The 11,443-nt window shown below is 41.6% G+C and overlaps 1 protein-coding gene across 8 annotated transcripts in view; it reads left to right on the top strand.

Annotated features, from left to right (window-relative positions):
* Positions 1–11,088, top strand: part of epha7 (eph receptor A7) — a 68,150-nt gene extending 57,062 nt beyond the window's left edge. For 3 of the 8 annotated variants that reach the window (XM_071533461.1, XM_071533458.1, XM_071533460.1), the window contains exons 10-17: positions 373–498; positions 963–1,148; positions 1,552–1,613; positions 1,843–2,052; positions 2,292–2,507; positions 5,478–5,671; positions 6,185–6,340; positions 7,289–11,088. In XM_071533461.1, coding sequence (XP_071389562.1) covers positions 373–498; positions 963–1,148; positions 1,552–1,613; positions 1,843–2,052; positions 2,292–2,507; positions 5,478–5,671; positions 6,185–6,340; positions 7,289–7,403 — 1,265 coding nt within the window. In that variant the 3' untranslated portion in view covers positions 7,404–11,088. The remainder of the gene's footprint in view (positions 1–372; positions 499–962; positions 1,149–1,551; positions 1,614–1,842; positions 2,053–2,291; positions 2,508–5,477; positions 5,672–6,184; positions 6,341–7,288) is intronic. The other 5 variants (XM_071533462.1, XM_071533459.1, XM_071533465.1 and 2 more) reach the window with 3 other exon arrangements.
* Positions 11,089–11,443: the final 355 nt, after the last annotated feature.

The raw sequence follows: 11,443 nt of genomic DNA, 5'->3' as shown, positions 1-11,443 counted from the left end.
GTAGATATATTTGCAGTTCAGTATGATATCATGCAGTGTGAAACCACAAAGCATGATAACTTACAAACCGACATGGCTGGCATGTAGACCAGAGGCAGATTATTCTTAACTGAGGGAGTCTCAACTACAGGGAGGTGAAAGGTAGCTGACAGCCTCACAAAACTGCCATGCATGGGTTACTAAAATCTTGGTTTCTCTTTTGTGATGAATTTTCCTGTGTGAAAAACCTTTTGACACCGGTGCTTTCCGTCAGCTGACTGTTAAGCAATTCCCTCTGAATCACTGGTCTTGGTAATCGTTTGCCTGTCAAGCGCCCGGTGGTGCGCAGTATGCATATTTAATCGTAACAGTAATCCTCTTACCTTTCTACAGTTAAATTTCCAGGCACCAAAACGTACATTGACCCTGAAACCTATGAGGACCCAAACAGGGCTGTCCATCAATTTGCCAAGGAGCTGGATGCCTCCTGCATTAAAATTGAGCGGGTTATTGGAGCAGGTGAGCCTATCCCGTGTCTCTCAGCTCTTTCTGTTTAGTCACTCTATGCTCTCATATATCACACTGACAGCCAAATATTTACACCTTGAATAGGGACACAGCTTTATGCATTGTATATTGATAGCGCAATTGCAAAGAGGGGAAAAAGTTCATTGCAATTAATGTGTGGGCCCCATCTTGTAGACGTAGTTGCAAAGATACCCGCCGCTGAAAAATTGCTGCCACATGGGTTTTACAGAGGCGGTCAATGACAGTATCTATGCATCTCTAGCATGTCTTATTATAGGTCTTGGTTACACTCCCCTGAGTATAACAAGATGTCGCACTCCAATTTGTATTCCACCACAGCACAGCTGCTTTGTCTCAAAATACACTAATAAATTTGTCATCGTGAAGTGCTTGATTTTTTTTTTTTTTTTCCTCTCGCCGCCCCCCTCAGTCATGAATGGTTTTCTCCCTCACAGGAGAGTTCGGGGAGGTGTGCAGCGGCCGGCTGAAGCTGCCTGGGAAGCGGGACGTGTCAGTTGCCATCAAAACGTTAAAAGTGGGCTACACAGAGAAACAGAGGCGGGACTTCCTCTGTGAGGCCAGCATCATGGGTCAGTTTGACCATCCCAATGTGGTTCATCTGGAGGGGGTCGTGACGAGAGGTAACCAGCTGGAAAATGCACACTTAAATGCAAATATGTGTTTTTTTGTAATATTGTTAGACGCTCTATATTTTATGTTGATGCCATGAGACAGTTTGGAAATGCTGTAACTGTTTGATAATCCATCGCATTACAGTATATTTAGCTTTGGGAGGTAAAATGCCATAGTTAGAGTGACATTTTATCTAATTAAATTAGCCACACTCCCTGTTTAACATTTTCTCATTTAGACACTGTAATAAAAGGAGCAGATGGTAACTTTTAATTAAAAGCCAAATAAACACACAGCTAAAAATAACTTGGAAGCAGTTTTTGTGTAGTCATTTGTAGTTGAGCATTTGTAAGTAAACAACATTTATGTATCAATTAATGCATTTTTTTATCTATCTTTTTTTTTTTTCAGGAAAACCAGTGATGATTGTGATTGAATATATGGAGAACGGTTCATTAGATGCTTTCCTCAGGGTGAGTATCACCTTCTAAACACAGGAGGCTTAAAGCGCAATATTCTTAGACTAGTCTTTGCATTTGTCTTTTCTAAGTGTTACAGAGAGCAGGAAGTCTGCAGTAGGACTTGTGTGCATCGCATAAATATAATGAATCCTCTGCTAGCACTGCTGCAGTGCTGTGACCTAAATTTCCCTCATGGTCAGTGAAGATGGCTGACCTGACTTGGTTTCTCTGTGCCGTGCAGAAACATGATGGTCAATTCACAGTCATCCAGTTGGTCGGGATGCTGCGGGGCATAGCGGCGGGAATGAGATATCTCTCCGATATGGGATACGTCCATCGAGATCTGGCCGCACGAAACATCCTTGTCAACAGTAATCTCGTATGTAAAGTGTCTGACTTCGGCCTGTCAAGGGTGATAGACGACGATCCGGAGGCTGTCTACACAACAACTGTGAGTCAATTAAACCGGCTCCATATTGCCTTCCCTCCTCAGATCCCTCTTGGAATACTCTAATCAAGTCACAGCCAATGCATGAAAATAGAGCAGAAGTGCGGGTGCTCGGCCCTGCATGCCGGCACCCATTCAATATGCAAAACAAGCTAAATCTGTGCTCAAGTTTGTCGGAAACTTTTGTCTTTTTTTGCTGACCCTGTGTGTAACGTCAAAACTCTCTCTAATTGATGTTTTAGGGGAAGATGCAGGATATAATGAATTTGATCTTTACTCCAGCCACTGACCTGCATTTTACTGAACAGGGCGGAAAAATACCCGTCCGATGGACCGCAACAGAAGCCATCCAGTATCGTAAATTCACCTCCGCAAGTGACGTGTGGAGTTATGGCATTGTCATGTGGGAGGTCATGTCCTATGGGGAACGGCCTTACTGGGACATGTCCAATCAAGATGTGAGTTGCTACCTGATATGAAGTCATTCATTTACCAGCAGAACAGGTTTTTCATCCCGCTAAGGGACTCACACATAGCCAAAGATTATAATCAGCATTTCAAGGACGCTGTTTCATTTCTAAAAATACTCATGCCAGACTTTTGTCCATGATTTGGGAACCCTTGTGAAACACCAATACGGATGTTTTTGTATGATTGTAAAAATAAACATCTTATCTTTTACATTTTATTACATTATCTCTCACATTTCAGTGAGATAAACTCAGAGGCCACAGGAGATTTGGGATGCAATCTTGTCTCCTCACCTGCTTTGCCTATCTTCACCTAAACCCATGTGCTTTTTCTGTGTTTGCGACGACTGAAATTTCACATACAACAAAATCTAACTTCGAGTACAGCAACATTTCACATCAGATATAAACAAACTGTGGATTTCCTGAGGTGTGCCAGGGGCTTTGAATTGGATTTCAAAACCATAAATCATTTATTGCTATACTAATTTTCTGTAGCCCTTCATGTCTTCTCAGATGTTTTCTCATGAATAACAAACCAGTATTAAGACTGAATACATTTGGGGTTTATGCATTACTTTATGGACAAGATCAAATTTGGGTCCCAATGCAAAACCCATTGCATAACAAGCATCTAAAGGGAGACACGCATTACAAGATTTCCACCAGATTTAGCTCTAATTAAGCCATCCCACACAAATGTATAAAACTGCAGACAAAAATCCCACTTTGTAGTTTTTCTTCGAGGCATTCTCACAGGAGCCTCATGAGAACGGATCGGCTGGGACGGTAACCTTGGGCTTAATTAGTTCAAGAAGTCATCATTCATTTGTGGGTACTGCTTCATAATCATGCAGTTTGCATCCAGCCTTAGGAGACATAGTCCTAAAATAGTGCATGCATAAAAATGAAGTCTTCAGAAAATAGGTGTGATGATAATAATAATATTAAGAATAGTAATGGAAAAGGCTTGCCGTTAAAAAATGCTTTTGATTTAAACAGCTTTTAAAAACTTCATAATGAGTTATGGTAATGTGAGCCAATGTGAATGGCAGAGTTGAAGTAATTACACAGCAAACAACTCATGCATAAATTGCAGTTTAGCACTCATTGCTTTGTTTTAGATATAAAAGCCAGGAATGTAAAGACATAGATGAGCTCTGATGTTAAATCCAGAATGTAAAGGCCTTGACTCACTCACTGACCGCAAAATTAGTCAGTGTCTGTCCTAGTCTGCAGCAGTCCTTTGGTGATGTACATCAAACAGTGCTTATACCAGATTTGTTCTATATGTGGTCTGTCATTTTGAGATACTTAATTTCTAAACCAAATGACGACAAACAAGTACAGCTTCTGTCTAAAGATTGCTTTAGGGTAGTAGCTGCTCCCCAAAGAAATAAAGAAGTAATTATTTATTATTTGAATTTCGTAAATAAGGACCAAAATAAGAGTAAGACAAGACTTTCTAGCTGCTGCTACTTTTAGAAATACTGCACTGAAAAAAAGTGAAAAAGTAAAAATATAAGCCAAGGTGCAAAAGTGCAATAAAACAATTTTATTTCCTGAAACTGAGACAAATAGTCATAATTAATAAGCGTGATCACATATAGCAAAATAATCAGGATTGTCATTTTTTTGCAATAATCATTCGGCCCTACGTTAATAGATAAAGTTTGAGCGTTAACTCCTGCCGTCGCCCATTTTCTTCCTCAAAGAAGAAGTTTGGTTTTGCAAGTCCGGCAATTCTTTTTTTTTAACAAATGCCACACATTGCTATGATGATTGACTCACCCACAGCTCCCTGAGTGCTGCTGTCTGCTTTAACTGTGGGCTCCTGCCAACCCCCTCCGAGGGAGTCCAGCCGAGCCAGACCCCATGAAACTGTCCCTTATTGTCGGACACTGACGCGTTTTGATTAATGATGGCTGGCGGGTGTGTTCTGGCCTGAAGAATCCTGTATGGCGCCCAGTGTTTAGCACCCACGGCATCAGGGCTAAACACGATTAGGATTCTCCACCCCTCCTAACCGCAGGCCCGCTGATTGAACAATCAGATGTTAGAAATGCTAAACAAGACGGCCGGGCATTAAAGTGGCGTATGTGGTGTTTTGACGCCCCTCTGCTTGACAGACGTCAATGTCAGAAATTTTTGCGCTCTGTCAAGACGTCGGCAAACAGCTCCTCCGGGGATGCAGGAAGAACATTATTTGCATTTTTTGAACAGTTTCAGTGTTTTGACACCTTTCCCTCCATGGCTCATTCTTGTTTGAGTGGTCCTGACAGGAATAGTAGATGAGTATATGCAGAAAATACACAGCCTCACATCCCCGGAATACAGGGAGAGGCGGTGGGGGCTGAAATCAAAGGTGCCCACTGCACCTAGTGTTCTCACGGTATTGACTTTCAATGAACTTGGTGCTAAACTGCATGCATGATGTGGAGCGAGAATAGATTAGGTTGAAAGGCTATGCAGACGGATCTTTTTTATTATTCATTAGAGCTGTGTAAATGCAGCCTTTTGTCGAGACGCACGAACAATGTGGGAAAATGACTCTCAGGGAAGGAACGCCGCTGGTTTGCTCTAATTAATTTCACTACATCGATTGGTGCGATAGAAATTGGTACAACGACAAACTCCACTGGTACCTCCGTCCACACGCTTGATGTTATTCTCCAAATCTCGTCATTGTGGCCCCGCTACTGCGAGTCGTGCTGCTTTGAATCCTCGTGTTCCCAAAGACTGTAACAAAACTGGCACACAACCATCAAATCTGGTTAGGGCCTTTTATTCTCCAGTGCATCGGCAGTAGGTAGCCATGAAACGATTATGTTCCGACACTGTTGTTTACAAACATTGTGATTAAAGGGTGAAATGTGCATGAGGAGTAGTGAATTATTCACTTTGTACTAATTCGGCAGTAACGGATACTGAAGACGTCATCTGTTTTGGGTTCTGCAGGTCATAAAGGCGATAGAGGAGGGCTACCGTCTTCCCGCCCCCATGGACTGCCCACCAGGTCTGCATCAGCTAATGTTGGACTGCTGGCAGAAAGACAGGGCTGAACGTCCCAAGTTTGATCAGATAGTTGGCATCCTTGATAAGATGATCCGCAACCCCAACACCTTGAAAACCCCAGTGGGAACATGTACAAGGTAAGGGAATCTACCTCTTAAACTGAATCAGAGGATATTGTCCGTTTGAAGTGTGGTTTCATACAATAAAGCTTTTTATTTTTTTTATTTTTTTTTTTACCACATTAGTAGATGATCCAAAGTGTCCAGTGGATGATTTACCCTCTGTAGTTCTCAGATGAAAGATAAATCCCAGAGGATCAATAACCCACAGCAGCTTCCATGGCTTTATGGTCAATAGCGGGGCTTTTAAATCAATCCCTATAATGACTTCCTGCTACTTTAAAGTGCAGTGGGAACTGCACTTTAAAAAATATATATATTTTTATAGTGAGAGAGCTGACATGCTGCATCTGTTTGTGAATTTGGTATTGATTGAAGTCTCAAATCAGCCAGTTTGTTCCCCTCTCGTAATTTACTGCACCACTGGATGCCTTTGGTTGTCTTTTTGTCTTGTCTCCAGCTTGATTGTGTTTTCTGTGGAACGTTTCCTTTTCACATAAGACATAAACATCTTCTGTGCTCATCCCGCAGACCAATTAGTCCACTGTTAGATCAGAGCACACCAGACTTCACCGCTTTCCGCTCAGTGGGAGAGTGGCTGGAAGCCATCAAGATGGAGCGATACAGAGACAACTTCACAGCAGCTGGCTACAGCTCCCTGGAATCTGTGGCCAGGATGTCAATCGAGTAAGTAGACACGAAGCCCTCAAGGGGTTAAGCATCAGTAGAGAACATTAATACCTGCAACATTAAGCCTGTGATCACACCCACGGTTTGCTATCTTTCATCCGAGTCACAGTGGAAGAGTTTGTTGCATTTGTGCATTTGGTTTGTTTAGGTTCACACTGCTCAATTACAAACGAACCAGGTCTTGTAAATACAACTCACATGGACTCAGAAGTTTATTGGACTGAGTTTTGGTTACCTGTCATCCCGCCAGGATAGAGAGAACGGGGGAGTCAAAACAAATCAGATTCTCACCCCTGTAATTTTTGCTAAGCATGATGGACTTGTCTGCGCCGTAATTTGCCTTTTCTTAACAGTTAAGAACACATGAAGAATTAGCTGAATGAGCATCAGTCCAAACTGCGGTTTGCCCTCGATTCATTTTGTTATGCTAGACTTTCCAAGCATGAGCAACTGCTGGCTATCAGATGTCAACATCCGTCTCTTATACCCATAAACCCTTGTGTTTTGGGGTCATTTCCTGTAGTTGGTTCGGATTACGCTCCCGCTCCCAACAAACTGCACTGCAGTTCGCTTGGAAGAGGACTGAGACTTGCATTTTCTGGCGTCTCGTAGCGGTTATTTGGTGTCACCTGAGTTCGAATGGCATTGTTCCCATTTGGCCAAATGCTCAAGAGTAAACTCCTCCAAACATGCTTGGTGTAATGCGCCCTAAGATAAACGAAAAACAAGAATTCAGAGCTTCATCAAGCTTTACCTCATCCTTTGAAAGTGACCAAACACATTTAATTTCATCGTTGTGATTTACTAGCAAGTCTCCCGTGTTTCAGATTTATTTATTTTTTTCACTCCTTATTCGCACTAATGAAATACCTGAGGCTATAAATCTCGCTTGTTTTGCATGACACTACAGTGCGTCGATTGATGTGCATTTTCCCTGTTTTGCAGGGACGTGATGAGCTTGGGGATCACTCTGGTGGGCCATCAGAAAAAGATCATGAGCAGCATACAGACTATGAGAGCCCAGATGCTGCACCTCCACGGTACGGGAGTCCAGGTGTGAGGGACTGCACAGGCCGCCTTGGACAGGGCTAAAAGAGCTATCTGGAGCAGCGCTTGGGCAGTAACCGGGATAATCGTCAAAGTATACGGACATCTGTTATGTCTGACTCTTCCGGCTGTGTCTGGAGTGAAATCATTCCTTTGTTCCTCAGTGAAGGATTGTGGTCCGCCTCTACAAAGGGCACTAAAGAGAGGAAAAGGGCAAAAAAAAAAAAAACTACCTGGACGAGACGACTTTTTTTGTGGAAGCGCTTAGGAACTCAACCACATATCAAACGGAGCATCGGAAAAGGAGTTTGACATTTATTACCATGTTTCTTTAACTTAACGAATGATTTAAGTGCACACCATGACTGAGGATTTCCTTTAAAAAAAGAAAAAAAAAAATCAAAACGAAATGTCTCCTTGCGGTGTTTTTTTTTTAGTAATTTCTCTCTCTTTTTATTTCATTTTCTAGTTTGTTCATTTTGTTTGCGTCAGCCACAGTGACATGTTGTGGTGCGTACAGTAGTTATTTTTTCTTCACTCTATTTTTCCTCTATTTGGACTTGACAACAGGGTACACTCTCTTATCCAAAAGCAGAGGGAGATTGAACTTTAGGGTGCAGATTAAAAGGTACTTTTACCAGTTTGTGTTGAGACATGCTGGGCTGTTTTAACTGTTTGCAGTGAGTTGTGTTTTCCTCCATGTGTTGTTGAAGTGAAAATGGTATTCCTCTCCTCGGCTTCAGAGATAGTATTCACATGGTTGTTTTAGGCCTACTGGAGTGGTTTTGCTGTCTACTTTTCCTGAACTATGGATGCTCACGTTTTATGGCAAGACGCAACCTTTCCAATTTTTTTATTAAGGAATTTTGGAAGAGCGCGACACTAAGGAGACACCCCACGAGGCAAATTGTTTTTAGAATGATCACAAACTTTTATATCAGAGTAGCAATATTCTTTGTCTTAGTCTTCACCACAGGAAATGTTTGACTTTTACTGTCAGATGTCCTCAATCAGAACAGTTGTTAAGTTATTCAGCAGAACGTTTCAGCACTATTGAAAGATTGTAATTGAAACTTAAGCCACCGCAAATTGTTTTGCCATCATTTTGCCTAAAATACTATGTTGCACACAGTGTTTGTTATAGTGCATCGTTCAGCCGCAAATGCAATTGTTAAGGGTGAATCTATGAAAAGTGTAAGCTCTAGAAGTAATACTGCCTTAAAATGTGTTATAGAGTAAGTATTGCCACTATTTTAGGCACTTCAATGGCAATGCTTTATGCGGTTCATTTAGTCGGTGGTCTTATTTAAAGGAGTGACTGGATGAGCTCCCTATTTTTTTTTTCTTTAAGTGTGATGTCTTTTTATCTGGAACTTGAAATGATGAAATCAAGTGCATGAACGCGGTTGAATGCCACGATTGACACAGTCAGCGAGGAGGAGGAGATCGACCAAACAGAGCAATAATTACCAGGTAGAAACGGTCCTCACCTGAGATTTTAAGGTGCTAGGTATTAACGGATGTGTCTGTTGTGCTGCGACAACCCTTTGGAAAAATTCAGTCACCGCTGGGGAAAGGAATCTACTTTGACCTAAAAAAAATGGATGGAAAGTGTTCGGTAAACTGGCGTGCTGTGGCATCAAATGAAATAATCATGTCGTTATTTTGCCACAAAGTGTACTATGATATGCTAAACACTTGATGAAGATGTAACGGGGGCATGGAAATGTTGAATTCAGCGTATTATGTGGCGGCAGAGAGAGAGAGAGAGAGGCACCGTTCGAAACACTAGAAAGGTGCCAATTAGCCGCGCTGACGTCATCTTCTCCAGAAATCCCACAGAGTCCCGTCTGTGTTTCGGTACGAAAATGCAGGACCAAATGATTCAGCCCGAGTCAGACAGATCACGCCGTAGCATCCGACCATCCCGGCTCCGCGGGCGGCAACTCAGCCCCCCCCCTCTTGTTTGTTCACGTGTCTCTGCTCGTCCCTCACAGGCGTCGATGTGATGCAACACGCATTAAAGTGTCTCTTAAGATTTCTCCTCCTTTCTTCCTACTACATACACCTTTTGTGTGGAGAACAGAGATGAGGGGGTGCTCTGCAAGAAGATGTGCTAAAAGCCAATCAACCTATTTAGTGCCATCTGCCTCCCCTTATGATACAAAAAAAAAAAAAAATAAATAATGTTGTCATGTTGAATACATTTTCAACGCGGTATTCTCTGATAAATGGTTCTCTCATTTCTTTTCCATCAACAGTACGGCATGGTAATTCAGCTGTCATGTAAAGAGGGCTGGCACTCACAAAAGAAAATCATAATAACTTTTCTGTTATTGAAAAAGCTGACTGCTACTGTGACCTATAGATACCGTAAATGTATATTTTCAAAGCAAAATTCATTTCCCACTACTTTTTTCTTTTGTAAATCTCCCGTTTATAGAAGAGGCAGAACTTCTCTCTTCTCTCTTCAGAAATCAACCTTGAGCTCATCGACTGTAAGCGTTTGTAAAGCCATTAGCGGCTTTCTTTGTTGTCTCCATTCTCTCTTAGATCCATTTTCATTTAGGTTCATCCGAAGGGACTCTCCTTTGTGACGGACACCAGGAATCAGCTCTGACCAGCACTGAGCCCCGTGTCACACACACCCACCCTTTATCCATACAGCAAAGCTCAGCAATTGGGCCCGGGCCAGACCTTTGAATTGAATACCGGTGTAAAGTCATTCAGTCAGCACAAAACTCCCCAGTTCACAGGCAGCAGTCAGTCCTCTCTCCCCCCCCCCCTTGCTCTGATTTTAAATCGCGGGCCCCTGGAGGCCCTCAAACCCCAGGGCAGAACGCCTCTCCGTCCCTTTTTCCTGTGCTGGGGAAACAGCGATTTGAGCCAAATTGAGATTAAGGCCAGGATACAATCGATTCACCGTACAAATCATCTGTAACCTTCACCAACAAAGTCACCTTACTGTCTGTTTTAGCTTGTTTCATACCCATTTTGAAGTTCAGGTCGCTCAACTCTGGAAAATAGCCGGGTTTTGTTGTGGCTGTGTTTCTGCAAAAAAAAAAACTAAAAAAAACAAACAAACAAACAAATGAACAGGCAGACCTGCAGGATGTAGAGGGTTGATTGGATTCAGGAATAAGAGAAAATTATAGAATATGAAGTTATTTTTCAAACCTTGTGGTTCAACAGTTGGAAATTGTGGACACCGCTTTACGAAAGGTGGTGGATAATTCCAAAGAGTTCAGCACTGTTGATTGTGTCAGAAAGATCCGAGATTCGAGGGAAACTTTGTATATGTTCTAATTGTAAAACTTGTACATTTTATTTATATTGTTTTTTACACATATTACTCAGTAGTGAGCTCTGAATACATTGAAAATGCACTATATTTTTCTATCTCGCAGATGAATTATTGTCACCCACAAGATTTCAGTTGTACATAATTTTTCATTTAGGACCAAAGACAGCTGATAGGATTTCCATCTATACTTTTACTTTGTTTTTTTGTTTTTTTTGCCTTTTAGTTGATTGTACAGTAATACAAAATGTCGATTTATTATTTATTTTTCTGTGATGAAAGTATTGAGAATATTCACTGGTCAAAAGTATTTTCCCCAACAGCAGAACTGTAAAATCATTTACTTAGACAATTTCTTGTTACATAGACAATTCTTTTTGCTTTGTAACCTTTGTAATAGACTGTACATATATTTTTGGAAATATAATACAATCTCTATAGAAATTGTGGGTGTCCACTGGAGTGTTTTCATCATTTATCTCATCCTGGTAACCATGATTGAGTGTATTTTCATTATTTATCTCATCCTGGATAACCATTGTGTCTAACCAGGAGGTGTGTGTGTGCGTGTGTGTGTGTGTGTGCGTGTGTGCATGTGCGTGTGTGACTACATGGTTGCATACTTGTTTGTACATGATAAGACAGCCAGAAACCCTCCACACAGTCCTCCAAACTTCCCCTGTTTTGTAATTTAATCCTCATGCAATTCAAATTCAGCAAAGGGGCTCTAATGGATTTCTACTGATCACATC

The sequence above is a fragment of the Centroberyx affinis genome, unplaced genomic scaffold, assembly GCF_046629955.1.
Source record: "Centroberyx affinis isolate AG114_WGS23_722 - 3 ecotype Tasmania unplaced genomic scaffold, CSIRO-AGI_Caff_v1 ptg002368l_1, whole genome shotgun sequence".
NCBI lineage: Eukaryota > Metazoa > Chordata > Actinopteri > Beryciformes > Berycidae > Centroberyx > Centroberyx affinis.
The sequence above is the reverse complement of the archived record's forward strand: the minus strand, read 5'-3'. Positions and strand labels throughout refer to the sequence as shown.